The sequence below is a fragment of the Loxodonta africana genome, chromosome 23 (assembly GCF_030014295.1).
Source record: "Loxodonta africana isolate mLoxAfr1 chromosome 23, mLoxAfr1.hap2, whole genome shotgun sequence".
In the NCBI taxonomy this organism is placed as follows: Eukaryota; Metazoa; Chordata; class Mammalia; order Proboscidea; family Elephantidae; genus Loxodonta; species Loxodonta africana.
The window spans coordinates 22,511,105-22,536,284 of record NC_087364.1 but is presented as its reverse complement, the minus strand read 5'-3'; the positions used below and the strand labels follow the sequence as shown (position 1 = coordinate 22,536,284).

Here is a 25,180-nt window from a genome sequence, read left to right as displayed (position 1 = left end):
AATATTGTAGCTCAAAATATTAACAGGAAAATGTTTCAAACCAGAGTGATTGCATTTTGTTTTATAGAATAGGGAAGTTTTTTTGTTTTGTTTTGTTTTGTTTTTTGTAGCCTGTTTTTCAAAACAGTTTATATTCTACTCTAAAGAGAATTTCTTAGCTTCTTCATATTGCATTCGAGGCTGAAGATTTGGATCATTTTTAATATGCTTTTATTCTGCTTATGTGCTTATCAATGTATTTTGTTCATGTTACATTGTTAAAATATCAGGAGACTAGTAAATTCTTAATCATAAATATCGATTTGATTCTGATCAGGCTTAACTTTGATGTTTTTAAAAATCACTTATGTGTTATGTAGAGTCCACTATTAATAGTTACCATCTATTGAACACCTATTTGGTCTCATCCATAGTATCTTTAATCTTCTTTGTGCCCTGATTTCCCCATCTGTGGAATGGAGACAACGCTTACTTGTTAAGGTTGCTTGAGGTTTAAATGAGATAATCCATTTAGAGTGTTGCAAGGTTCTTGGCATAGAGTAAGCATTAAACGCATGTTAATTTTTATCATCATCATCAAAAACAAAATGACAGTTTTAGAGTGTTTCTCCCTCCCTTCCATTCATTCATAAAATATATAACTCAGGAAGTTGCCTGTGCTCACGCAGCAACTAAGGAATTGTCTGATTAATTCTATAGGCTGCCCTATGATCATTTTTATGCGTCCTTTAAGGTTAAGTATTGATATCCTGCACGTATCCATTTATTAAGTACCTGATGTGTGCCAAGCACTGTGCCAGATACTGGGTGTGCAGTAGTGAGTGGAGTCGATATGATCTCTGACCTCATGCATCTTACAAACAGTGGTGTAGAGAGAATAACAATGCAACAAAAAGTTATAGAATGTGGTGAGTGAAGAGAAAAGTGAGCTGTGGTACAGTGATAGAGCAAGCAAGTTGATTTCTTCTACATAATTCTTTAAAGTTGAAGTAACATGTATTTGTTATGATAATAATGGTGTTTAAAGAACACATTAATTCCCTCATTTGCCTCCATGCCTACCGAAGCAATCAATAGGAACCATTTGGTTAACCTTCCATAACTTTCTTTGCGCTCATACAAACATATGTAGGCTTATGCCATTTTTGTTGTGGTTTTACAAAAAAAATGAGTACAGCCTTGGGAACCTTATGGAGCAGTTCTACTCTGTCCTGTAGGGTCATTATGAGTCAGAATTGGACTCAACTGCAAGGGGTGTGGGGTTTTGTTTTGTTTTTATACATGTTTCTCTGCAAGTTGCTTTTGTTTGTTTGCCTTAGAAGTTTGCGAATATGGTGTTTGCTGCTAGCATTGTACCCATCCAAGACTGACTCAACAAGACAAAACTCTCCAAAGATTTTACAGATAAGACCCTCTCCATTTATTAGAATATCCTTTCTAGTCTCCATTTGTTCTGGCCACTCAACACCATGAGTTAGTGATATTTACTCAAGTGTCACAAAAGATACTTGAGGGGAGGTCTGTAGAGCATCTTACTACTGTGAGTGCCACTGCTGCTGCTGCTGCTATTGCCACTGTCCCTTCTGACAGCTCTTCATCTGTAGTAACATCTCTGACTTATTCCTTTGATCTCCTGTCTATCTATCTATTTGGCTTTTCTTTTTTCAGTCTACTACTTCTTGGGCAACGCTTCATTTCCATACACATAGATTTAACATTTAAAATATGGCTGCTACGTATTTCATAGAATTGCTATACTTGCCCCGATAAAGGGCATTCAGGTGTTTTTTCTATACTTTTTGTTGTGTTTTCAACAACGGTGCTGCAAAATGAGATGTTTTTTTCTGTATGGGTGCTTTTATTTATGAGAAATGGATTTCCAGAAATAGGATTCATAGACCAAGTGTAGTTTGTTTCTTCATTATTTTAATACATCGCCAGCTCAAATTCCACAGAGATGGTAGCACATTGACCGTTAAGCAGATCTCTTTAATGGTAGTTAATCAACTCAGACACAATATACAAATTTGAAAATCATGGTTGTACTGCCACTTTAGTAAGAAACCATATGGCTAATTTATTTACTTAATGCTGAGTAGGCTATGTTCCCACTTCAGTCCTCGATCATGGGTCTTGAAGAACAGAGTACATAACAATCCATCCCTTCCCCAAATGAAACACCGTTTAAGTATGTCATGTGTTAGTGGAGAGCCTGAGCAGCAGCAGGTACAACCCACCGAGGCTGGACCATGGCTGTTGGGACCTCCAGACAGGAGTCGGTGCAATTAGCCAAGATGGTTACTGCATTTTTGGCAGTCAGGCAGCAGTTAGAGCAAAGAAGGGTCTTTTTCCAAGAAGGAAAAGCCATTTAATAAGTTTGGGTTATTTTGCTCATAACAGCACTACATTTGAGGACCAAAAACCCCAGGAGCTTGGCAAGCCAGCAGCGCTTGGCAGGTTTTCCCACCAACTCACCAAGTCTGAGTCAGTCCAGACAGAACCTGGCACTCCCAGCTTTAACTGCATTCATTTAATAACATTCCTAGTTAACAAGAAAGTAACAGCAAAGGAATTTTTTTCCCCCATTAATCCAAGAGTCAAATTTAGTGCCTAAAAGCTAGCCAACACACTGTGCACGGGAGGGAAGACTGGCCATCTGTTTGGATTCACGACTGTATGTGTGGTGCACGCAGCTTGGAACTTCTGGTCCACCAAGAATGACGTTAATGTTTAGAAATTGGATGGTGCTTTCTTATTTTTGTATATGAATTAACATTTGTATATGAATAACTAGTGTGAAAGACTGATTTTATAGTGTGTCAGAAAGCCATCATGTACCTGTTTCATGACTAAATAAAATAAAAACTGAGCTAAGTATGTTTGTATAAATATTTAAAAATACAGTGGGTTCTCCTACTTTTCCCGCTTCACCTATGGAAATCTTGCCAAAATGAAATCAGGTTTGAGTGTTTACAATGTAAGAGAAAACCAGCTCATGGCTTTTGAAATTATGAGGTGGATTTTCTTGTTTATTTTGGTTTTAATTCTTTTTCCTCTACCAGATAAATTGTTCCAGTGAAATAAACAGGTCTGGTCACCTAGTGATGGATTATTTTAATGAAGAATGAAATTGAAATTGGAAATATTGAGAACGATTTTGTTTATGCCTTTTGAAAAGCTACAGCACCTGCAACTGATAAAAATTAGTACAAACATAGCAAAGTTCTTTGAAGAAACATGTGGCCACACCAGTGCTGAGTGGGGTAGAATCACAACACTAGCTGCACAGAGGAAATATCCCAACTCCCTGCTAATCAACGACATTGAAGTGAAGAGTGAACATTTTTACATGGTTCAGCAGTGCCTGAAACAAAGCTTGAGAAAGAGATGCTAGATTTTCTAGGATTTTCTTTTTCTTTTATTGTATGTATTCAACAACTTGAGTGTCTTGCGTATACAAAATTTACCCTCAGTATTAAAATGATTCCTAATTAGTAATTTAATTAGACTGCAAACGACTTCTTTAAAGTGTTAAAAAGCAAAGATATCACTTTGAGGACTAAGGTGTGCCTGACCCAAGCCACGATGTTTTCAGTCACCTCACATGCATGCGAAAGCTGGGCAGTGAATAAGGAAGGCCAAAAGAAGAAATGATGCATTTGAATTGTAGTGTTAGCAATAAATATTGACTATATTTTTTTTATACCATGGACTGCCAGAAGAACAAACAAATCCGTCTTAGAAGAGGTACAGCCAGCATGCTCCTTGGAAGCGAGGATGGCGAGACTGCATCTTCCATACTTTGGACATGTTGTCAGGAGGGATCAGCCCCTGGAGAAGGACATCATGCTTGATAAAGTACAGGGTCAGTGGAAAAGAGACAGACTCTCAATAAGATCGATAGATACACTGGCTGCAACAATAGGCTCAAACATGACAACGATTTCAAAGACAGCACAGGACCAGGGAGTGTTTTGTTCTGTTGTTCATAGGGTTGCTATGAGTCAGAACCAACAAGACGGCACCTAGCAACAACAATTCACAATTTATAAAGATATATTTCTGTGTTAAGTATCTAAATGAGTGAGTTGACTGAATTCAGATCCACCATGTTCCTCTGTATATAGAAAGGGACTCTGGCTCTACATACCAAGTCAGGCTGTTGTTGTTAGGTGCTGTCGAGTCAATTCTGACTCATAGTGCCCCCATGTGACAGAGTAGAACGGCCCCATAGGGTTTCCTAAGCTGTACTCTTTTATGGGAGCAGATTATCAGGTCTTTCTTCCACAGAGCCAGTGGGTAGGTTCAAACCACCAACCTTTGGGTTAGCAGCCCAGCACTTAACCGTTTATGCCATCAGGGCTCCTTGAGGTCAGGCTAGAGGGAAATTATTCAGAAAGGAGTGAAAGTTTCTGAACCTACACCCCATACACACACACATGAATCTTGGCTTCATGGAATTTGTCACATGTCATTTTTTTTTCTTATTTATAACAAACAACTCTTACTACAAGGTATCTAAATTTTAACAGGTTGACCTAAATAACTTTGTTTCGTTAATCTAGGATTTCTCAACAGTAGCACGTTTGACATTTTGGACTGAAAAATTATTTGTTGGGGCGGGGCTGTCCTGTGGGTTATAGAATGCTTAGCAGACATTGGGGCCTCTACCCACTTGATGCTAATATCACCCCACTTCCAGTTGTGACAATCAAAAAGGTCTGCAAAAGGGCTCCAAAAGGTCCAACCCATAGGGTGAAATAGCTCCTCAGAGGCAAAATCACCCTCAGTTGGAAACCACTGCTTAAATCAGTTATATAAATGAAACAACACAAAAAGTTCGAAACAACACAAGAGTTATTAGTGAGCTTTGTTCCTACCAGTGAGAGAACACTTTCACTACCTAGAGATAGTGAATACTAACCAATTTTATGTGTCTTCCAGAAAACAGCCATGCATATGTAAATGTGCACACCTGTTGTACACAATCATGAACATTCATATATTTTAATGTTTTTCATTTTAATGATATGTCTGTGAGATGTTTGTATTACAGGGCATACAGACATACTCTTTAATGTCTGCATAAAGTTTCATTGAATGGATGAACCATAATTTAACCAAGTATCTATCACTGTCCATGCAGGTTGTTCTAATTTATTGTTTTTCCAAATAATGCCAAAGGTAAATGTTACCATGTTGGGTACGATATGATTACAGCTATAAAATATAATTTAGAATATGTCCCTAAAAGTGGAATCACTGGATCAAGGGAAAGTTAATTCAACATATTTGTAGATAACGCTACCTTCTCAAGTGGGTATAAAAGTAACTATTTCCACAGGCTATCAAACTTTTAAATCTTTGCCCATCTGATAGGTAAAAAAAAAAAAAAATGATATTCCTGTGTGTATGTATATGTGTGTTTTAATATAAAGCAAGGTTTCTTGTATTTACGAGTCTTTTTCCTCCTGTGATCAGCCTGCATGTGGTCTGCCCATTTTCCTGGCCACTTGGAGGACTGTTTCCTTCTAATCTGTAAGAATTCTTCATATATTAAGGAAATTAGGTCTTTCTTTTCATAGGTGTTACAAATACATTTGTACTGTTTATCAATTTTATTTTAACTTTATTAATATTCTCCTCTATAGAAATTAATTTCTGTGTTTTAAATTTATTTCTCTCTGTACAATTTCTCAGTTTAGTATCTTGCAATGAGTCATTTTTCATGTTTAATTTTTTTCATGTTTTCTTCTAATGCTTTCAAAGTTTCATTTTTTATGTTTAAATATTCAACTCATCTGTAATTAATTTGGGTTTATGGATTGAGACTGAAATAGAACAACCTTTTTCAAATAATATGGTAGTTTATTATATGCTAAAAGGTATTTCAAACAAGTGGGGTAAAGATGGCTTATTCAACAAATGCTGTTGATACAATTATCTGGATTTGGGGGCACAAAATAATAAAGATGGATCCATGCCTGGTGTGTGCAAGTAACAACATGAGGCCATATGCTGGAGCTTAGTGGGCAAGAGGCGATGTGACAGTTAGGTGAGGCCTTATTATGTAGGGCTTTTTAAGTTGGGGTTATAAATTTGATCTTCTTTGAATAGTGTGTCTTTTTCATGTTTGTTTTACATGTTTCTCTTATAAAACCACTGCCCACTGCCATCGAGTCGATTCCGACTCATAGTGACCCTATAGAACAGAGTAGAACTGCCCCATAGAGTTTCTAAGGAACCCCTGGTGGATTCGAACTGCTGAACTCTTGGTTAGCAGCCATAGCTCTTAACCACTACTCAACCAGGGTTTCTCTTATATGTAGCATATATTTTGGATTTATTTTTGTATCCATCTGAGCATCTTTTAATTTTTATTTTATTGTTAACCTCGCAGACATGTTTTGTGTTAGTTCTTTTATCACCTTCTATGCAATGTTTTCAGCTTTTAATTTTCCATAGTTTCTATCTTTTGCTAAAATTCTTGTCACACTTTCTCTGAGGGCCTGTAAACATTCACTACTGGATTCTAGTATTGCATATCACTAGAGAGAAATATGAACCCAGCTTGATTTTTTTTTCCCCTTATAGGCTATTTGCTTTTTCTACCAGAATGTGCTAAAGAATTACTATTTTTATAGTTTACAACTCATTAATTCATGTATCAGGATGAGTGTGGGTGTTGATCTTTCCATATCTATTGTTTTGTTTCCTGCTAATAGAGTGCCTTCTCCATTTGCTGAGCAACTTTTCAGAATATTTCAGAAATTTTTCTATTATATCTTTGCACATTTTTTCTGTCGAACTTGCTCTTTGTTTTTCCAAGTTCAGCTTTTTCACTCTTGCTGTTATTCTTTAAAAGACTTTTATATCTCTGAGTTTCCTTTAAAATCAATGTAAACTTTTTGTCCTTTGCCTAGAATTTGCTTTCTCAAGCCTACCTTACTTACCCCAGACTGCGGTTTCAGCAATGTCTATTCTGGCTTTTATTTCCCTTAATATGGCTTTAATTTGTAATATTAAGGTTTTTATATCTGTTTCCTTCTTTGCATCATATGTATTTTCTTTTAGCCATTATTTTAACAAAAAGCCACATTTTCTTTATTTCCTTTAGACTTGCCAAGAGTGTTCAAATTTTTTCTGCTCTGTGGCTGGGTTCTTCTATAGAGATTATTTCCTATGCCTTGTGTTGAATTCCTTTATTTTTTCTTTCTATTGTGCTGATGTCTATGTCTAAGCCCCACACTATTTTCTTGTTGAGTGTTACCCATTTTTTTAAATGTGGCTCCTTGTTACAATATGGGGAAAATAACAAGTGTTAGTGAGGATGTGGAGAAATTGGAACCTTTGTACACCAATGGTGGGATTATAAAATGGTGTAGCTGCTGTGGAACACAATTTTATGGTTCCTCAAAAAGTTAAATGTATAATTACCATATAACTCAGTAATTCCACTCTAGGTGTATAGTCAAAAGAATTGAAAGCAGGGACTCAAACAGATACTTGTACACCAGTGTTCACTGCAGGATTATTCACAATAGCCAAAAGGTGGAAACAACTCAAGTGTCCATCAATAGATGAATAGATAAACAAAATGTGGTACATACATACAATGGAAAATAATAAATATTTTTTATCTGTGGAAAATTTGTCATAAACACATTTATTTATGGAATAATATTGTGTCACATGGATATGACATTATTTATTAACTATTCTGTTATTATTTTTTAACTCCCCATTGCCTAGTAGAAATGAGGTGCTGATACACACTACGTCATGGATGAATCTTAAAAATGTTATGCTGAGTGAAATATGTCAGCCACAGAAGGACAAACATCTAATGATCCCACTTATGTGAAATATCTAGAATAGGTAAATTCATCCAGAAGAGAGAAGATTAACTGTTACCAGGTGCTAAGGGAAAGGGCTTCCATGGTCTGTTAGTTTGTCGTACTACGGGAGCTTGCTTGTTGCTGCAATGCTGGAAGCTATGCTACTGGTATTCAGATACCAGCAGGGTCACCCATGGAGGACAGGTTTCAGCTGAGCCTCCAGACTAAGACAGAGTAGGAAGAAGGACCCTGCAGTCTACTTCTGTAATGAATCAGCCAGTGAAAACCTTATGAATAGCAGCAGCACATTGTCTGATACAGTGCTGGAAGATGAGCCCCCCAGGTTGGACAGCACTCAAAAGATGACTGGGGAAGAGCTGCCCCCTCAAAATTGAGTTGACCTTAATGACGCAGATGGAGTAAAGCTTTTGGGACCTTCATTTGCTGCTGTGGCACGACGCAAAATGAAATGAAACAGCTACAGCCATCCATTAATCATTGGAACCTGGAATGTACAAAGTATGAATGTAGGAAAATTTGAAATCATCAGAAATGAAATGGAATGCATAAACATCGATATCCTAGGCATTAGTGAGCTGAGATGGAGTGGTATTGGCCATTTTAAATCAGACAATCATATAATCTACTATGCCAGAAATGACAACTTGTAGAGGAATGATGTTGCATTCATTGTCAGAAAGAACGTTTCAAGATCTATCCTGAAGTACAACACTGTCAGTGACAGGATAATATCCATACACCTACAAGGAAGACCTGTTAATACAACTATTATTCAAATTCACGCACCAACCACTAAGGTGAAAGATGAAGAAATTGAAGATTTTATCAGCTTCTGCAGTCTGAAATTGATCAAACATGCAATCAGGAAGCACTGATAATTACTGGCGATTGGAATGCGAAAGTTGCAAACAAAGAAGAAGGATCTGTAGTTGGACAGTATCACCTTGGTGATAGAAACCGTGCTGGAGGTTGCATGATAGAATTTTGCAAGACCAACAATGTGTTCATTTCAAATCCATTTTTTACCAACATAAACGGCGACTATACACATGGACTTCACCAGATGGAATACACAGGAATCAAATCGACTACATCTGTGGAAAGTGACAATGGAAAAGCTCAGTATCATCAGTCAGAACAAGGCCAGGGGCCAACTGTGGGACAGACCATCAATTGCTCACATGCAAGTTCAAGTTGAAACTGAAGAAAATCAGATCAAGTCCATGAGAGCCAAAGTACAACCTTGAGTATATCCCACCTGAATTTAGAGACCATTTCAAGAAGAGATTTCAGATATTGAACATTAATAACCGAAGACAAGATGAGTTGTGGAATGACATCTAGGACATCATACGTGAAGAAAACAAGAGGTCATTGAAAAGACAGGAAAGAAAGAAAAGACCAAAATGGACGTCAGAGGAGACTCTGAAACTTGTTCTCGAACATCGAGCAGCTAAAGCAAAAGGAAGAAATGGAAGTAAAAGAACTGAACAGAAGATTTCAAAGGGCACCTCAAGAAGACAAAGTAAAGTATTATAATGACACGTGCAAAGAGCTGGAGATGGAAAACCAAAAGGGAAGAACACACTCAGCGTTTCTCAAGTGGAAAGAACTGAAGAAAAAATTCAAGCCTGAGTTGCAACAGTGAAGGAGTCTATTGGGAAAATATTAAACAATGCAGGAAACATAAAAAGAGGATGGAAGGAATACACAGAGTCATTATACCAAAAAGAATTAGTTGACATTCAACCATTTGAAGAGGTAGCTTATGATCAGGAACCAATGGTGCTGAAGGAAGAAGTCCAAGCTGCACTGACAGCGTTGGAGAAAGTCTCCAGGAATTGACAGAGTATCAATTGAGATGTTTCAACAAACAGGTGCAGCACTAGAAGTGCTCTCTCCTCTATGCTAAGAAATTTGGAAGGCAGCTGTCTGGCCAGCTGACTGGAAGAGATCCATATTTGTGCCTATGCCCACAAAAGGTGATCCAACTGAATGTGGAAATTATCAAACAATATCATTAATATCACTGGCAAGCAAAATTTTGCCAAAGATCATTCAACAGTGGTTGCAGCAGTATATTGACAGGAAACTGCCAGAAATTCAGGCCAGATTCAGAAGAGGACGCGGAGCCAGGGATATCATTTTTGATGTCAGAGGGATCCTGGCCGAAAGCAGAGAACACCAGAAGTATGTTTACCTGTGTTTTATTGACTATGCAAAGGCATTCGACTGTGTGATCATAACAAATTACAGATAACCTTTCAAAGTATGGGAATTCCAGAACACTTAATTGTGCTCATGAGGAATCTGTACATAGATCAAGAGGCAGATACTAACTGGTTTAAAGTCAGGAAAGATGTGTGTCAGGGTTGTATCCTTTCACCATACTTATTCAGTGTGTATGCTGAGCAAATAATACAAGAAGCTGGACTATATGAAGAAGAATGGGGCATCAGGATGGGAGGAAGACTCATTAACAACCTGCATTATGCAGATGACACAACCTTGCTTGCTGCAAGTGCAGAGGACTTGAAGCACTTACTTACACCTCAACATAAAGAAAAAAAATTCTCACAATTGGACAAATAAGCCACATCATGATAAACAGAGAAAAGATTGAAGTTGTCAAGGATTTCATTTTACTTGGATCCACAATCAACACCCATGGAAGCAGCAGTCAAGAAATCAAAAGACACATTGCACTGGGCAAATCTGCTGCAAAGGATCTCTTTAAAGTGTTGAAAAGCAAAGATGTCACCTTAGAGACTAGGGTGCACCTGACCCAAACCATGGTATTTTCAATTGCATTATATGCATGTGAAAGCTGGGCAATGAATAAGGAAGATGGAAGGACTGACACCTTTGAATTGTGGTGTTGGTGAAGAATATTGAATATACCATGGACTGTCAAAAGAATGAGCAAATATGTCTTAGAAGAAGTACGACCAGAATGCTCCTTAGAAGCAAGGATGGCGAGACTGTGTCTTACATACTTTGGACATGTTGTCAGGAGGGATCAGTCCCTGGAGAAGAACATCACGCTTGATAAAGTATAGGGTCAGCGGAAAAGAGGAAGACCCTCAATAAGATCGATTGACACTGTGGCTGCAACAATAGGCTTAAGCATAACAACGATTGTAAGGATGGCGCAGGACTGGGCAGTGTTAGATTCTGTAGTACAGAGGGCTGCTATGAGTTGGAACCAACTCGGCGGCACCTAGCAACAACAACAACAAGGGAGAGGGAAATAGGCAGTTGCAAAAATGACAATGGAATAGTTAACAAATAATGTCATATCCATGTGACAAAATATTATTCTGTAAATAGACATGCATTTGTGACAAATATTCCACTGACACAAAAAAATTTTTATCAAAAAAAAATTTTTTTATCATATAAAAGACGGAATATAAAACTGAGTGAACAATGTGATAATCAAGTGTATAAAGTGCAATGAGAAAAACACACCAAAATCATAAACATGATTATTCTGGATGGTGACATTAGGAAAAAAAAAAAAAAAACTGTATGAATAACTTCAAATATAAGAATCAGCACAAAGCCAATTCCTGTGAGGCAGAGGTCAAGTATATCCCAGATTTCCACACCCTTAAGCTGCTGCACCATCTCCTCTCTGACACCGGCCACTCTCCTTCCCCTCAGCACTCTTCTCTCCCCTGTTTGAGTTTGGCAATTTGCTGCAGCATCTCACAGATCTCACAACTGTACTTACAGCTAAGTGGTTTACTAAGGAACAGGGTACAACATGGGATCAGGATCAACAGGCTACAACTCAGGAATTAGGATAAGGAGGCATATAGGCAGAGTCTCCCTTCAGTGCAGGACAGCTCTCTCGGCTCCTCTTGGTCCCCTGAGGACAGGCTCCTCTTTGCCTCCTCAGGACAAGCTCCTCATCTACCCTGAGACCAGAACAACTAGATGGTACCTGGCTATAACCACTGAACTTTCTGACTGGAGTCACAATAAACCTGTCACCATCAAGTCAATCCCGACTCATAGCGACCCTATAGGACAGGGTAGAACAGTCCCGTAGGGTTTCCAAGGAGCAGCTGGTAGATTTGAACTGCTGACCTTTTGGTTAGCAGCTGAGCTCTTTACCACTGTGCTACAAGGGCCCCTTTAGGAGCATACTCTAAATCATGTCTTATAGATATAATCACATCGTATTCAACATGAAAACACAAAGATGCTTACCTTGGCATTATTTGGAAAAACAAAAAATTAGAACAACCTTCATGGACAGTGAAACCATAATTAAACTTGGTTTAATTATGGTTCAACCGTTCGATGAAACTTTATGTAGACATTAAAAAGAGTATGTCTGTATGCACTAGATAGATGGTCCCAAATAGAATGGGATAAGAATGTAGAACAAAACTCTTTCTTAAAAATGGCCAGACTAACTGAACCAGTTGAGACTAGAGGATTCTCTGAGACACTCTTTAAACCTTGAATCAAAACTATCCCTTGAGATCACCTTTTAGCAAAATAGCAGAGTGACACACAAAATAAAGGATATTACCCATAAGCATGGTGCTCTACTAAAAACCCATCTATATGAGTCCAAAAGTTCAATATTTACTCCAAAGCAAAGATGAGAAGATGAAGGGCAGGGAAACTAGAGTGCTGGAAATGGAACAAGAACACAAAGAGAATATTGACACATTGTGAAAAATGTGACTAATGTCACTGAACAAGTTGTGTGGAAATTGCCAAATGGAAAGCTAACTTGCTGTGTAAACTTTCATCCAAAGCACCACAAAATATTACTTTTAAAAAATAATAATAACATCAAATAGGGGTGTGGAGGGATTTTTCAAAGTCAGCAAGCGTATCTTAGACTTAGGAAAGAACTCTAGTAATTTTTGAATTAAGGAATGAGATGATGAAAGATGTGCTTAAGAAAAATTTATCTTGCAATTGAATTGAGATATTTAATTTAATCCCACTGGGACTCAGTGAATCCCTCCCTGTTTTGTACCAAGCATAGCATAAGGTATACTGTGCATAGAGCAGCACAGAAAATAATTCCTAACTCAAGAAGCTTAGTCTGGTGGCATCAAGAGACTGATTTTGAAAACTTTGACAGTGGACTTTTAGTACCATGGTCAACAATTACTATAACACAAAGATGAGAATGTAAGGGGGCGGTGAGACTAGATTAATGGAAATGGAACAACCAGAATGCAAATAATGAACATGTTCACACGTGGTGAAGAATGTAACCAATGTCACTGAACAACGTGTTTAGAAATTGTTGAATGAGAACCTAAACTGCTGTGTAAACCTTCACCAAAAACACAATAAAATATTATTAAACATATTTTTTAGTCACGGAGTTTATTTCAACTCAGGTTGTCATGAGGTTGCTGTTCACTGTTGTCAGTCTGGTTCTACCACACTAACTGATTAAGTCCATTGTGATTTTACATTGTTAAAGCAGATTTTGCGATTTCCACAAAATGGAATATTTTAGGGAAGGGTGGGTGGCAGTTGGGGCGTACCCAAATTCACTGGAATCCTGTTGTATCATAGGAATTCAGCTGGATTTTAAGCCACAGAATTTTATATTCCATATTTCGGTATTCATTGACTTCTATGCCAGGCTATGTATGGTCCATCCTCCTCATGGTTCACCCTGCCCCTCTTCCCCTCCATTCTTCACTCCTCCATGTCCTCATCTAATTACACCCTTGGTGATCGTTCTTGTCTCTAAGTCATGCAGCACTGATCACATTCTGGTGATTTGCTCTGCAGTTTCTTATGTCAGTGTTGCCTAATCAGTTAGAATGATAGACTACTTGGAGGCATAAGTAATAGTCTACATTTTATTTATTTACACATCCTATGTCATTTCAGAAGAGGATTTTAGGCATATTACTTTCATATTATTGCATTTTGATCTTTTCTAAGTGGTTGACGTCCAATTACGGAGGGTCACTATTGCATGAACTAAGAATATACATGATCAACAAGGTTTTGTTTTGCTTTTTTTAAATTTATGATTTTTATCTCCCATAAGTCCCACCAAGATAAATCGTATTTAATAAATTCACTTTAAAAGATAAAAGAACATGAAGTGAGACTCTTTTCAGTCAGTGGGAAGGTGTTGACACAAGACATATTAGGCATAAATTAAAAATTAGTTGTTGTTTTTCTGTAAACATTTGTATATTACCTCTCATAAGTTATGTATTTAACCATATTGATATGTGCCTTAAATCTCATTCTTCCTTCAAATGTTGAAGCTTGTGATCTTCAGGATTTATGTTTTACGAACGAGCCACTGCTATGGTCCCCTGGCTAATGATTCCTTAGCAGATGTGTCCAGCTGGTGGTCCACATTCCCCCACTACTTCTTAAGTGAGTGGAAACATTTAGGTCAACACTGATATAAAACTTCATGAACTTTCTTCTCTTTCAGCTTTGGTTCGCCTTTGTTAATGGATTTTCTGGGCAGATTCTGTTTGAACGTTGGTGCATCGGCTTATACAATGTGGTAAGCATCCTCCACCTCTATCTGATAGCATGCAGAACGTCAGTGACATTCCTTGGCTGTTTATGTCTGGGAAGTGTATCTAAGTCAATCATCTCTGTACATAGCAGGCAGCACATATACATCTTTAGGGCCTTTGTTGCCGAGAAACATCCTACAGAAGCCAAACTCCCCACACATGGTTTCAATCATAGCAGATCATTCTGGAATACTAACCCCATGAAATTATGAACCCATATATCTTGACGATAGACCCTCGTTACCTCCTTACTAAATGCCTGTGCGATATTTTTGTGTTTTTAACTCAAGTAAAAACGTCTGAACTGCATCTAGACTTATTCCGTTTCATACTTTCATTTCTGAATTCTTAAACACAGATACGAGTAGGCAGTATGTGGTCTAGTGTTCTCTTTGTCCTTCTTAAAAGAGCATCTGTCCTTGCAGAAGGATGTGTTCTTACAGAGTTAGGACTAAAATAATGAATTCTGATTTCCAGCCCCTGTGGTGAATTGTAATGAGCTTATTTGATAGTTTTCATGAATTTGCGGTTATTTTTTTCATGACTTGACTGTAATGAATTCAAAAGCTGGAAATAAATATAAGCTGCAGGCTGAAACGACTTTATGGCTGCTTCGTGTTCTTGCTTTTTGTTTTACTGGCAGAAAGAAGGAAGGGACTTGTAGATTTGTGTGGCAGAGACCCAGTGCAGCCCATCTCTCTAGATGTGCTCTCCCCCTTGTTTGGGACCCTAACCCTGGCATTCTCTGCCCTGTGGGAGTTCACATTCAGAAACAGCCTTCGTGGCTGGGAATAGCTAGAAGTTATCAGACCTCCAATAATATAAATTGTGGTGCTATAAATATTTATGGCTTGTGTATACATCTGTGTCTGGATATTCAAGTTCTTTGTGCACTTAACCCTTTTTTTGGGGGGGGGGGCGGTGGGGGTTGGCCGGTAACTTCTCTGCTAGGTGCTGGGTATAAATGAATAACACAAGTTCTCCATAGTCGTGTGGAGCCTACAAGTTAAGAGGGTCGGATGGTTAGAATAAGACTTCACTGAGTCTCAGTTGGAGCCCTGGTGGCACACTGGTTAAAAGCTCCATTGCTAACAGGAAGGTCGGCAGTTCAAACCCACCAACCGCTCCGAGGAAGAAAGATGTGGCAGTCTGCTTTCATAAAGATTACAGCCTTGGAACCCTATGGGGCAGTTCTACTCTGTCCTATAGGGTCTCTATGAGTCAGAATTGACTTGATGGCAAAGGGTTTGAGTCTTACTTGGAGTCTTGAGTTTAAACTGCATGGATCAGTTAACCATGCTGTGGTACTTACCACAGAATGCACTAGCAAGTTGGTTACTAACACTTAAGCCCTAAGAGACAAAGGAAACCCTGATGGCATAGTGGTTAAGAGCTACAGCTGCTAGCCAAGAGGACGGCAGTTTGAATCCGCCAGGTGCTGCTTGGAAACCGTAAAGGGCAGTTCTACTCTGTCCTACATGGTCACTATGAGTCAGAATCAACTGCAATAAGTTTGGGTTTTTTTTTTTGGTTAAGAGACAAATGCGGTAGGTATGGAGAGCAGGGCTGAATTGGTATCAGCCCATCCTCTGTGGGAGAAAAGCTGCCCTAAATGTGTGCCCCTTGGGCAGTGGCTCAGTGCCTCCCCTCCACTTCCTAAGGGGAGAGAGCACAGATTGTGAATTTTTCAAAGCTGAAATAAAACTATTTTGAGTAGCTTAAAATTATGCAACAGTCAAGGAAAAAATAAATATGCTGACTGTTCCATACTGATTTACTGCTGGGAAGGGCCAAAGTGTCATGAGGGTGACACCTCACACAAATTCATGCCCACATGCGTATTTTATAAAGAGGAAGCTGAGGCCCAGCAGAGTATGTTTTAGAGCTAAAGACAGGGCTGGAATACATGCCACCTGGTTACTGACAATGGAGTTGTGCTCTATTTTCATGCTTGAGGCACGAGGGCCAGATTCTATTGTGTTCTATTCTACTAGCTCACTGTAGCTTGGGCAACTCAAATTAACTCAATAAATTTTATTGTGCGCCCTGGTGGTGCACTGGTTAAGTGTTTGACTGCTTACCAAAAGGTTGGCAGTTTGAACCCACCAAGTAGATCCACAGGAGAAAGACCTAATGATCTGCTTCTATAAAGATTACAGCCTAGAAAACCCTGTGGGGACAGTTCTACTCTGTCACGTGGGGTCACTATGAATCTGAATCTACTTGGCAGCACCGAGCAACTGTATGTAAGATGCTTGTAGGCTGTTGGGCTCTATTTTTTCAGACCATTCACATGCAAGTAACCAGGGTTTGTTTATAAAAATGCAGATTTCTAAGCCCCACCCTGTCTTAGCAAACAGTGTCTCAGAAATACTGCATTTCAACCAAACTTTTCCAGTGATTGATATGCACATTAAAGTTTAAGATCCACAACAACCTTTAATCTCTGGGGTTTACTCATTTATGTGTCCCCCAGACTATGAAGAAATAACCTTTTACCACCATACACAGAATAAAAGCCAGAGCGGGGGTGGGGAGGTGTAACAGAACTAGAGGCGAGTGGTGCGTTTTGACTGGGGAGATTGCAGCGCACTTCTTAGAGGTGTTATTTGAGTGAACCCTGAGAGGCTGTGATAGCAGAAGGGTGGATGGAATGCTAACTGGAGCGGTAGCGCAGCCATAGTGCACATTCATGCATCTACTGAATGGGGAGTTTCATTGCTTGGGGAATGTTCCAGAAGAAACGTTGTTGGTGTGTGGTGCAGGGTCAATTCTGGACTCATAGCGACCCTATATGACAGAGTAGAACTGCCCTATAGGGTTTCCTATGCTATAATCTTTATGGGAACAGATCACCAGGTCTTTCTCCTATGGAGCCACTGGTGGGTTCCAACCACCCATCTTTCAGTTAGCAGCCGAGCGCTTAACTGTTGTGCCACCAGGACTCCTCAGAAGAAACATCTAGGGGTAGGCAAAGGAGCCAAGCGGGAGGTATGACATCTGTATGGGAAACTCCTGAATTTCATGCTAAGGAACTTGAACTTTGGAAGGAAGTTAGAAGAGCCATCAAGAGTTTAAACCAGAAGAGTGATATCAGATCTGTGTTTCAGAGAGAGACTAGTGCTGTGAAATGATTGGAAGCTGAGAGTGCAGTTAAGCAAAGGTGAGAACTTTTGTGAACACTAACAGTGGGGGTAGAAAGAAGGAGGCTGATTGGAGAATGTGGCCAAAGGAAGGAAAAGGGAGGAGGAAAACACTGAGACTGGCGATTCTGGCATTTAGGTGGAGAGAGCAGCTCCTAACCGAATGTGAATATGTTGTTGCCGTTGTATTATTAGGTGTCGAGTTGATGCTGACTCACAGTGACCCACGTACAACAGAGCGAAACGCTGCCCAGTCCTGTGCCATCCTCACAATCATTGCTCTGCTTTAGCTCATTGTTGTAGCCACTGTGTCGATCCATCTTATAAAGAGTCTCCTTTCTCGCGGACCTGGCTGGGGTGAAGAAGGGATGAGGTAGTTTTTAGCACATCCACTCTTAAGTTGTCGGTGATATCCTTGTGGATTATTTCCTTTTCAAAAATGTCAGTCCCTGCCAAGAAGCAAGATAGAATGTGGGTTGAGAAGATAATTTAGAAATGATGAGATCATGGCTCGCTTTCAAAAGAACTGCTTTTGTAAAAGATTTGCAGTATTGTAGATCTAAAAAAGATTGAGCACCTCCCCTGTACCAAGCACTGTTCTAGCTTCTAGAAATACATTACTGACCAAAATAGGCATGATCTCTGCTTTTATGGTGTTTATGACACGGTAGGAGAGATAGACCACCAAAAATTAAATACATAATAAGACACCATGAGGAACGCCCTGCAGGACAAATGCAGGGAACTGGGAGAGTATGAAATAGGGGATGGGATCTGGCCTGGGGAATTATTAAAGCCTTTTCCCTGAGGAGCTGACCCTGAAGCTGAGGAATGAATGGGATAATGGAAGTGTAGGAGGGGGGAGTAAGCCATGGTTTGAGTAGCGAAGTTTTTTGTTTTGTTTTGTTTCCATTTAAGGAAAGGGTAGACATGAAACAGTGCTTAAGTGCTCGGTTGCTAACCGAAAGGTCAGCAGTTCAAATCCACCGGAGAAAGATATGCCAGTCTACTTCTGTAAAGATTTAAAAAAACAAACCAAACTGAACCTGTTGCCGTTGAGTCTATTCCGATTCATAGTGACCCTGTAGGGCAGAGTAGACCTGCCCTATAGTGTTTCCAAGGAGCAGCAGGTGGATTCAAACTGCTGACCTTTTGGTTAGCAGTAGAGCTCTTAACCACTGCACCACCAGGGTTCCCCATAAAGATTATAGCCTTGAAAATCCTTTGGGCTAGTTTTTCTCTGTCCTATGGGGTCACTATGAGTTGGAATAGACTGAACAGCAATGGGTTTGAATTGGTTATATTTATATTTATTTACATATTTATATAGGTACATACATATAAAGGAGCCTTGGTGGCACAACGGTTAAACACTCAGCTACTAACTGAAAGGCTGGCAAATCAAACCCATTGGCTGTTCCGTGGAAGAAAGACTTGACATTCTGCTCCCATAAAGATTGTTGTTGTTAAGTGCTATCAAGTCAGCTCTGACTCATAGTGATCCCACGCAGAACAGAAGGAAACACTGCCCAGTCCTGCGCCATCCTCACAAACATCGCTATGCTTGAGCCCATCATTGCAGTCATCGTGGCCATCCATTTCCCTGAGGGTCCTCCTCTTTTTTGCTGATCCTCCACTTTACCAAGCATGCTGTTCTTCTGCTGATAACGTATCCAGAGTAAATGAGACTAAGTCTCACCATCCTCACCTCTAAGGAACATTCTGTGGCTGTACTTCTTCTAAGACGGATTAAAGATTACAGCCTAGGAAACCCTATGGGGCTGTTCTACTCTATCTTGTAGGGTCACTATGAATCAGAATCAGCTGAATGGCACACAACAACAGAATACACACACACACATAAATATGCTGTTGTTTTGTGTATATATGTATATATGCTGTTGTTTTAAATATATATATATATATGATCAATGAGTGGAAAATGCCATAATTTGCAATTCTCAGAGGTGGGTGGGTGGGGGGTATTAATCGAGGGGAGTATATTACAAACAAAATGGATCAGAGGGATTTGTAACATCAATTTTTTTTTTTTTCATGATGGTCCCTAGCCCCAGAGCAGGAAGAGGGAAAATGGCTTGTATGTTTACTCCTGGAAGGATATGGTAGATCAAGATGGAAGGTCAAAGGACAGATGTGCTCACCTGATCATCCTCCATGTGGTTCAGGCTGGGTAGAGAAGCAATGATAGGTGCAGAGTGTTGGTAGACTAGGATCGATGGTTGAGGTGGACACAGACATTGTTAAAAAAAAAAAAAAAGGGCCTAGAAATTACAATAAGGATGAAAAGTGAATTCAGTAACAATAGGAAAGTAGGAGGATATGGTGGCTAAAAAAGTGGATTTCAAAAGTAAAAAGGGCCCCACAGGGTGCACAGTGCAGTCGTTGGAGTGGGATGCCATGGAGTGGTGGCAGAGAAAGCATTTCCAGTTGGGACATTCAGATGGGCCATTGCCCTCCTAAGTCGATCGTGTGGAAGGTCTAAATCTTTGAGAGCATGGAAGTTTGCACCCCATGGAAATGTTCTGAAATTATCGTGGTTGCTTTTGTTTGGAATAAATTGAAATTTAGAAAAAAGTTGCAAGAAGAGTACAAAGAACTCCCATATACCCTTCACCCAGACCCATCAGTTATGTCCGCATTTGCTTCCCCTCTCTCTGTACGTGCACAAGAGCACACACTCTCACACACATGCACACACAGGTGCACACACATACTTTTCTGAACCATTTGAAAGTCAGAGGCATCAGGCCCTTTTACTGCTTAATATTTTAATGCATAGCTCCTAAGACCGTTCTCTTACATAACCACAGTATAATGATCAAAATCAGAAAATTTGTTGTTGATACAATACTATCATCTAGCCCATATTCAAGTATGACCAAAATTGTTCCAATAATGTCCTCTTTAGGAATTTTTTTTCTCTAGTCCAGGATCCCTCCACAGAGGTCCCTTGGAAGAGGTAGTTGGGGGCATTTAGGGCATTTGCTGGTGGCCCCCTTCTGGGCTGCCTTCTTCTTTGCTATGTCCTTCAAGCAGTATTTCTTTCCTGCTTTTTCTTCTTCTGTCCTTATTGATTGTATGATTCTCTAAGCCAGCAAAAGTAGCAAATCATTTTTTCCCAATTTAACGCTTATAGCTGGTTAAAAAAAAAAAGCTGGTTACATAGCAGTAAAACTGACTTCTTGTTATTAGGTGCTGTTGAGTCGGTTCCCACTCATAGCAACCCTCTGTCCAACAGAAGAAAGAACACTGCCTGGTCCTGCACCATCCTCACAATCATTGCTATGTTTGAGCCCATTGTTGTAGCCACTCTGTCAACCCATGTCGTTGAAGGTCTTCTTCTTTTCTGCTGACCCTCTGTTTTACCAAGCATGATATCCTTCTCCAGGGACCAGTCCCTCCTAATAACATGTCCAAAGTATGTGAGATGAAGTCTTGCCATCCTCACTTCTAAGGAGCATTCTGGCTGTACTTCTTCCAAGACTTATTTATTCATTCTTCCGGCAGCCCATGGTATAGTCAATATTCTTTGCCAACACCATAATTCAAAGCGATCAATTCTTCTTTGGTCTTCCTCATTCACTGTCCAACTTTCACATGCATGTGATGCCTGGCTTGGATCAGGTACACCTTAGTCCTCAAAGTGGCATCTTTGCTTTTTAACACATTAAAACTGACATGTATCTCTCCAAATAAGGAATGAATGCTGCCCTATTGGATTCCAGTTATACCCTTAGTCACATTTTTCAAATAACTCTTAGAAAAGGGGATCATCCATGAATAGAAATGTTGTCAGCAGAATGAGATTTAAAAGGCCTCCAGTGACAAAAGCTACCAGAATTAGGATGGATCGCGGCCAGTTTCTGTTAAAGAGATAACTCTAATATTATTGAAACAGTTTCAGAAAATCAATCTGATTTAATTTTATCAAGTAGGCATAGCTTGAAGAAGAAAACCATGTGTCAACCTCACTTATAAACATAAATGCAAACATTCTCAGTAAAATATCAACAAATGATACTAAACAATGATCAAAACAATAAAATATTTGACCAAGTAGGATTTATTTAAGGTACACCGAACCAAAACTAAACCCATTGCTGTCAAGTTGATTCCAATTCATAACAACCCTGTATGACAGAGTAGAACTGCCCCATAGGGTTTCCTAGGCTTTAATCCTTATAGGAGCAGACTACCAGGTCTTTCTCCCATGGAGCGGCTGTTCGGTTTGAACTGCCAACCTTTCGTTAGCAGCCAAGCACTTAACCACTACACCACCAGGGTTCCTCCTTAGGTAGGTGTACAGGGAATTCAAAATCAAGAAAACTTTCTCAATGTCACTATGTCAACTAAATGAAGAAGAAAAACACGGTCTCATAAGTAGGTACTACAAAAGCATTTGAGGCAATTCAGCTGCCATTCCCAAAATAAAACTCAAAATAGGAATAGACAGAAGCCAAGGAACTGTGATACAGACTGTTTTCTTAAAAAAAAAAAAAAAAAGTAGCATATTGCCATAAATGGTAAAATTCTAAAACTATTTCATTTTAAATAAAAAATTAGGGAAGGCTGCCATCCAATAATTCAGCATTGTTTTGGAATTTTTAGCAACTGACAAGAAAATTAAATAAATATTGGAAAAAATTGAAACTATTTCTGTGCTTATACAAATATGCTGATAATAATACAGGCATGCACATATGCTCATATGATTTTGTATCTTAAAAACCCAATAGATACCAGTAAAGGAATACTAAGATTGCCAGAGAATTTGACAATGTAACCAGATGCATGGTAAATATATAAAAATCATTAGCTTTTTTCCTATTCTAGCAATAAGAACCTAGAAATACACAGGGAATAATAATTCCTTTCAAAATACTGATTAAAGTTATATATTCATAGCAGTAATTTTTACAGTACCTATATGAAAACGAAACGACTCGATAGCACTGTTTTTTTTTTTTTATATGAAAACAGGAAACCCTGGTAGCGTAGTGGTTAAGAGCTACAGCTGCTAACCAAAATGTTTGCAGTTCAAACCCACCAGGCACTCCTTGGAAACCCTATGGGGCAGTTCTACTCTGTTCTATAGGGTCGCTGTGAGTCAGAATCGACTCGGCGGCAATGGGTTTTTTTGTTTTGTTTTTTTTTCGGTATGTGAAGACAACATAAAGTCTCACTGAAAGATATTTGAACAAATACCATTTTCTTATGTGAGAAGACTTAGAGTCATAAAAGAAACAATTCTTCTAAAATTAAAAATAAACTTATGTGATTCCACATAGGATCTCAACAAGTGATTGTTTTTTTGAGGGGAGGGGAGTTGCATAAAATTATCTGAAGGTATACAAGAAATTAGCACATGTCTGAGAGTAAATATGTAAGGAAAGTTCAGAGAACAATCACAAGGTTAGGCTTATCTTTACTAAATATCAGACTATACTATAAAAACCCAGACCCGTTGCCATCAAGTCAATTCCCACTTGTAGCAACCAAGACTGTAAATATTTATGAAAGCCAACTGCCACGTATTTCTCCTGTGGAGCGGCTGGTGAGTTCCAATCGCCAACTTTTCAGTTAGCAGCCGAGCTCTTTAACCACTGTGCCACCAGGAAGAATTTCAATTTAGTAGAAAATGTTTGGATTAATTAATTGTCCTCTCCCAGTTGGTTCTCCATCTGGAAGAAAGTAAAACTGGCTTCTTATTTTATACCATATACCAAAATAAATTCCAGATGTATTAAAGACTTAAATGTGAAAAATAAGACTATTAGAATCCTGCAAGAGCCTCCTGGAAAGTCCACAGAAGTTCCAGGGAAGGGAGACGTCCATAACCACAATCGGACACTCAGAAACAGTTCTTGACTTTATAAAAATTACAAGCTTTTGTATGGCAAAAGAAGCCATGAAGAAAGCCAGTAGACAAAGAGGACATTTGGATGAAATTCTGTAACATAAAGATGGAATTGATATCTGTTATACTCAAAGAACTCTTAGAAAAGAGGATAAACTATAAATAGAAAAATGGGCAAAGGACCTGAGTAGACATTTTACAGAATTGTGAATCCAAATGTCCCAAAACTATATGAAAAGATACCCAAACCCAGTGATAGTCAGGAAAATGTAAATGTTTTAAAAGTAAGGTTTAATATCTCTAATTTTTCCAGACTGGATAATAGAAAAAGACCAGTATAACACCTCTTGGTAGTAGGGAAGCAGGCAAAAGGTTACAGCTGTCCTTTGCAAGTAAAGGTAAACGATTGAAACCTTTTTTGAAAGCAGTCAGGCAGCGTCTAATATCCTTACGCCCAGCAATCCTACTCCTGGGAATGCTTCCCATAAAAATAAAAGAACAAGTATATACAGTACAATATATTACAGATATTTATTACGTAATTACGTGGTAACAAAGAATGGGAAACAAGATGAACGCCTACCAGGAGGTGTATGGTTGAAAAAATACGGTATGTCTCTACCATGAATTATTAGGTCAGCTTTGAAAGGACTGCATTAGTGTCGACTTGGAGGGATTGCCATGATGTATGTTAGGGAGAAAAGTATGATGAAGAAAAAGGTGTATAATAGCCCCCTTTTTAAAACAAATCATGAGCCCCAACAATCTACATATTTGTGTGTAGGATGCTATAAAAAATGAAATAAAACAACCCATTGCCATTGACTCATTCCAACTCATAGTCACCCTATAGGACAGAGTAGAACTACCCCACAAGGTTTCCAAGGAGCACCTGGTGAATTCAAACTGCCCACTTTTGGCCAGCAGCTGTAGCACTTAACCACTATGCCACCAGGGTTTCCATAGGATCTATAGGCAGGGTGAAAACATGACAGGGCATGCTAGGTTTTTAGAATCCCTGGGTGGTACAAGCAGTTAACACATTCAGCTGCTCACGGAAAGATTAGAGATTCTAGTCCACCCAGAGACACCTTGGAAGAAAGCCTTGGTGATCTACTTCCAATAAATCAACCTCTAAAACCCTGTGGAGCACAGTTCTACTCTGACACACATGGGCTCACCAGGAGTCTGAAGCGACTCCAAGGCAACTAGTCTACTAGGTTGTTAGCCTAATGGTAAACTGAGGGGGAGAAATTGAAGTAGGTAGAAGGAGAAAGTCAAAGAAAATAGAAAAGTTGTGACCAGCAGTACAACAACTCTGGATGTTTTTCTCCTTGAAGTCTTTGTAAGGTCTTGAACTCCAGGGCTATTTTCCATTCTGCCTTAAGGTGAGTGCCGAGCACAAGGGTTTTATTGGCCTTACTCACCACCTCTCCGATTGCTTTAACTGGACAGCTGTGTCAAAGGCCTCTTTCTCTGGCTCATATCCTCAGTCTCCAAATAAATGATATAAGTTATGAGTTCAGAGTTCTCTCCAAGCCATACTGCCAATTTCCATGGGCTGGCTGGAGAGCTTGCTGGGTTTGTGGGTATGGATTTGGTTGATGCCAAGGAGTCTGTATGAACCCATGGGATCCTAGCATCTGCCAAGCTGAAATGATACCTGCATCCCAAACCCCTTCTTCAGCACCTGGCTTCATCCTTCTAAAGCGCAGCATTATCATGTCACGCCCCTGTAACATACAGGTAAACAGAAGTCTT

The 25,180-nt window shown here is 39.2% G+C and overlaps 1 protein-coding gene across 1 annotated transcript in view; it reads left to right on the top strand.

Moving 5' to 3' along the window:
- ATP8A2 (ATPase phospholipid transporting 8A2) overlaps positions 1-25,180 on the top strand; it is a 697,351-nt gene that overhangs the window by 460,626 nt on the left and 211,545 nt on the right. Inside the window, exon 27 of the mRNA XM_064275334.1 lies at positions 14,308-14,382. Coding sequence (XP_064131404.1) covers positions 14,308-14,382 — 75 coding nt within the window. The remainder of the gene's footprint in view (positions 1-14,307; positions 14,383-25,180) is intronic.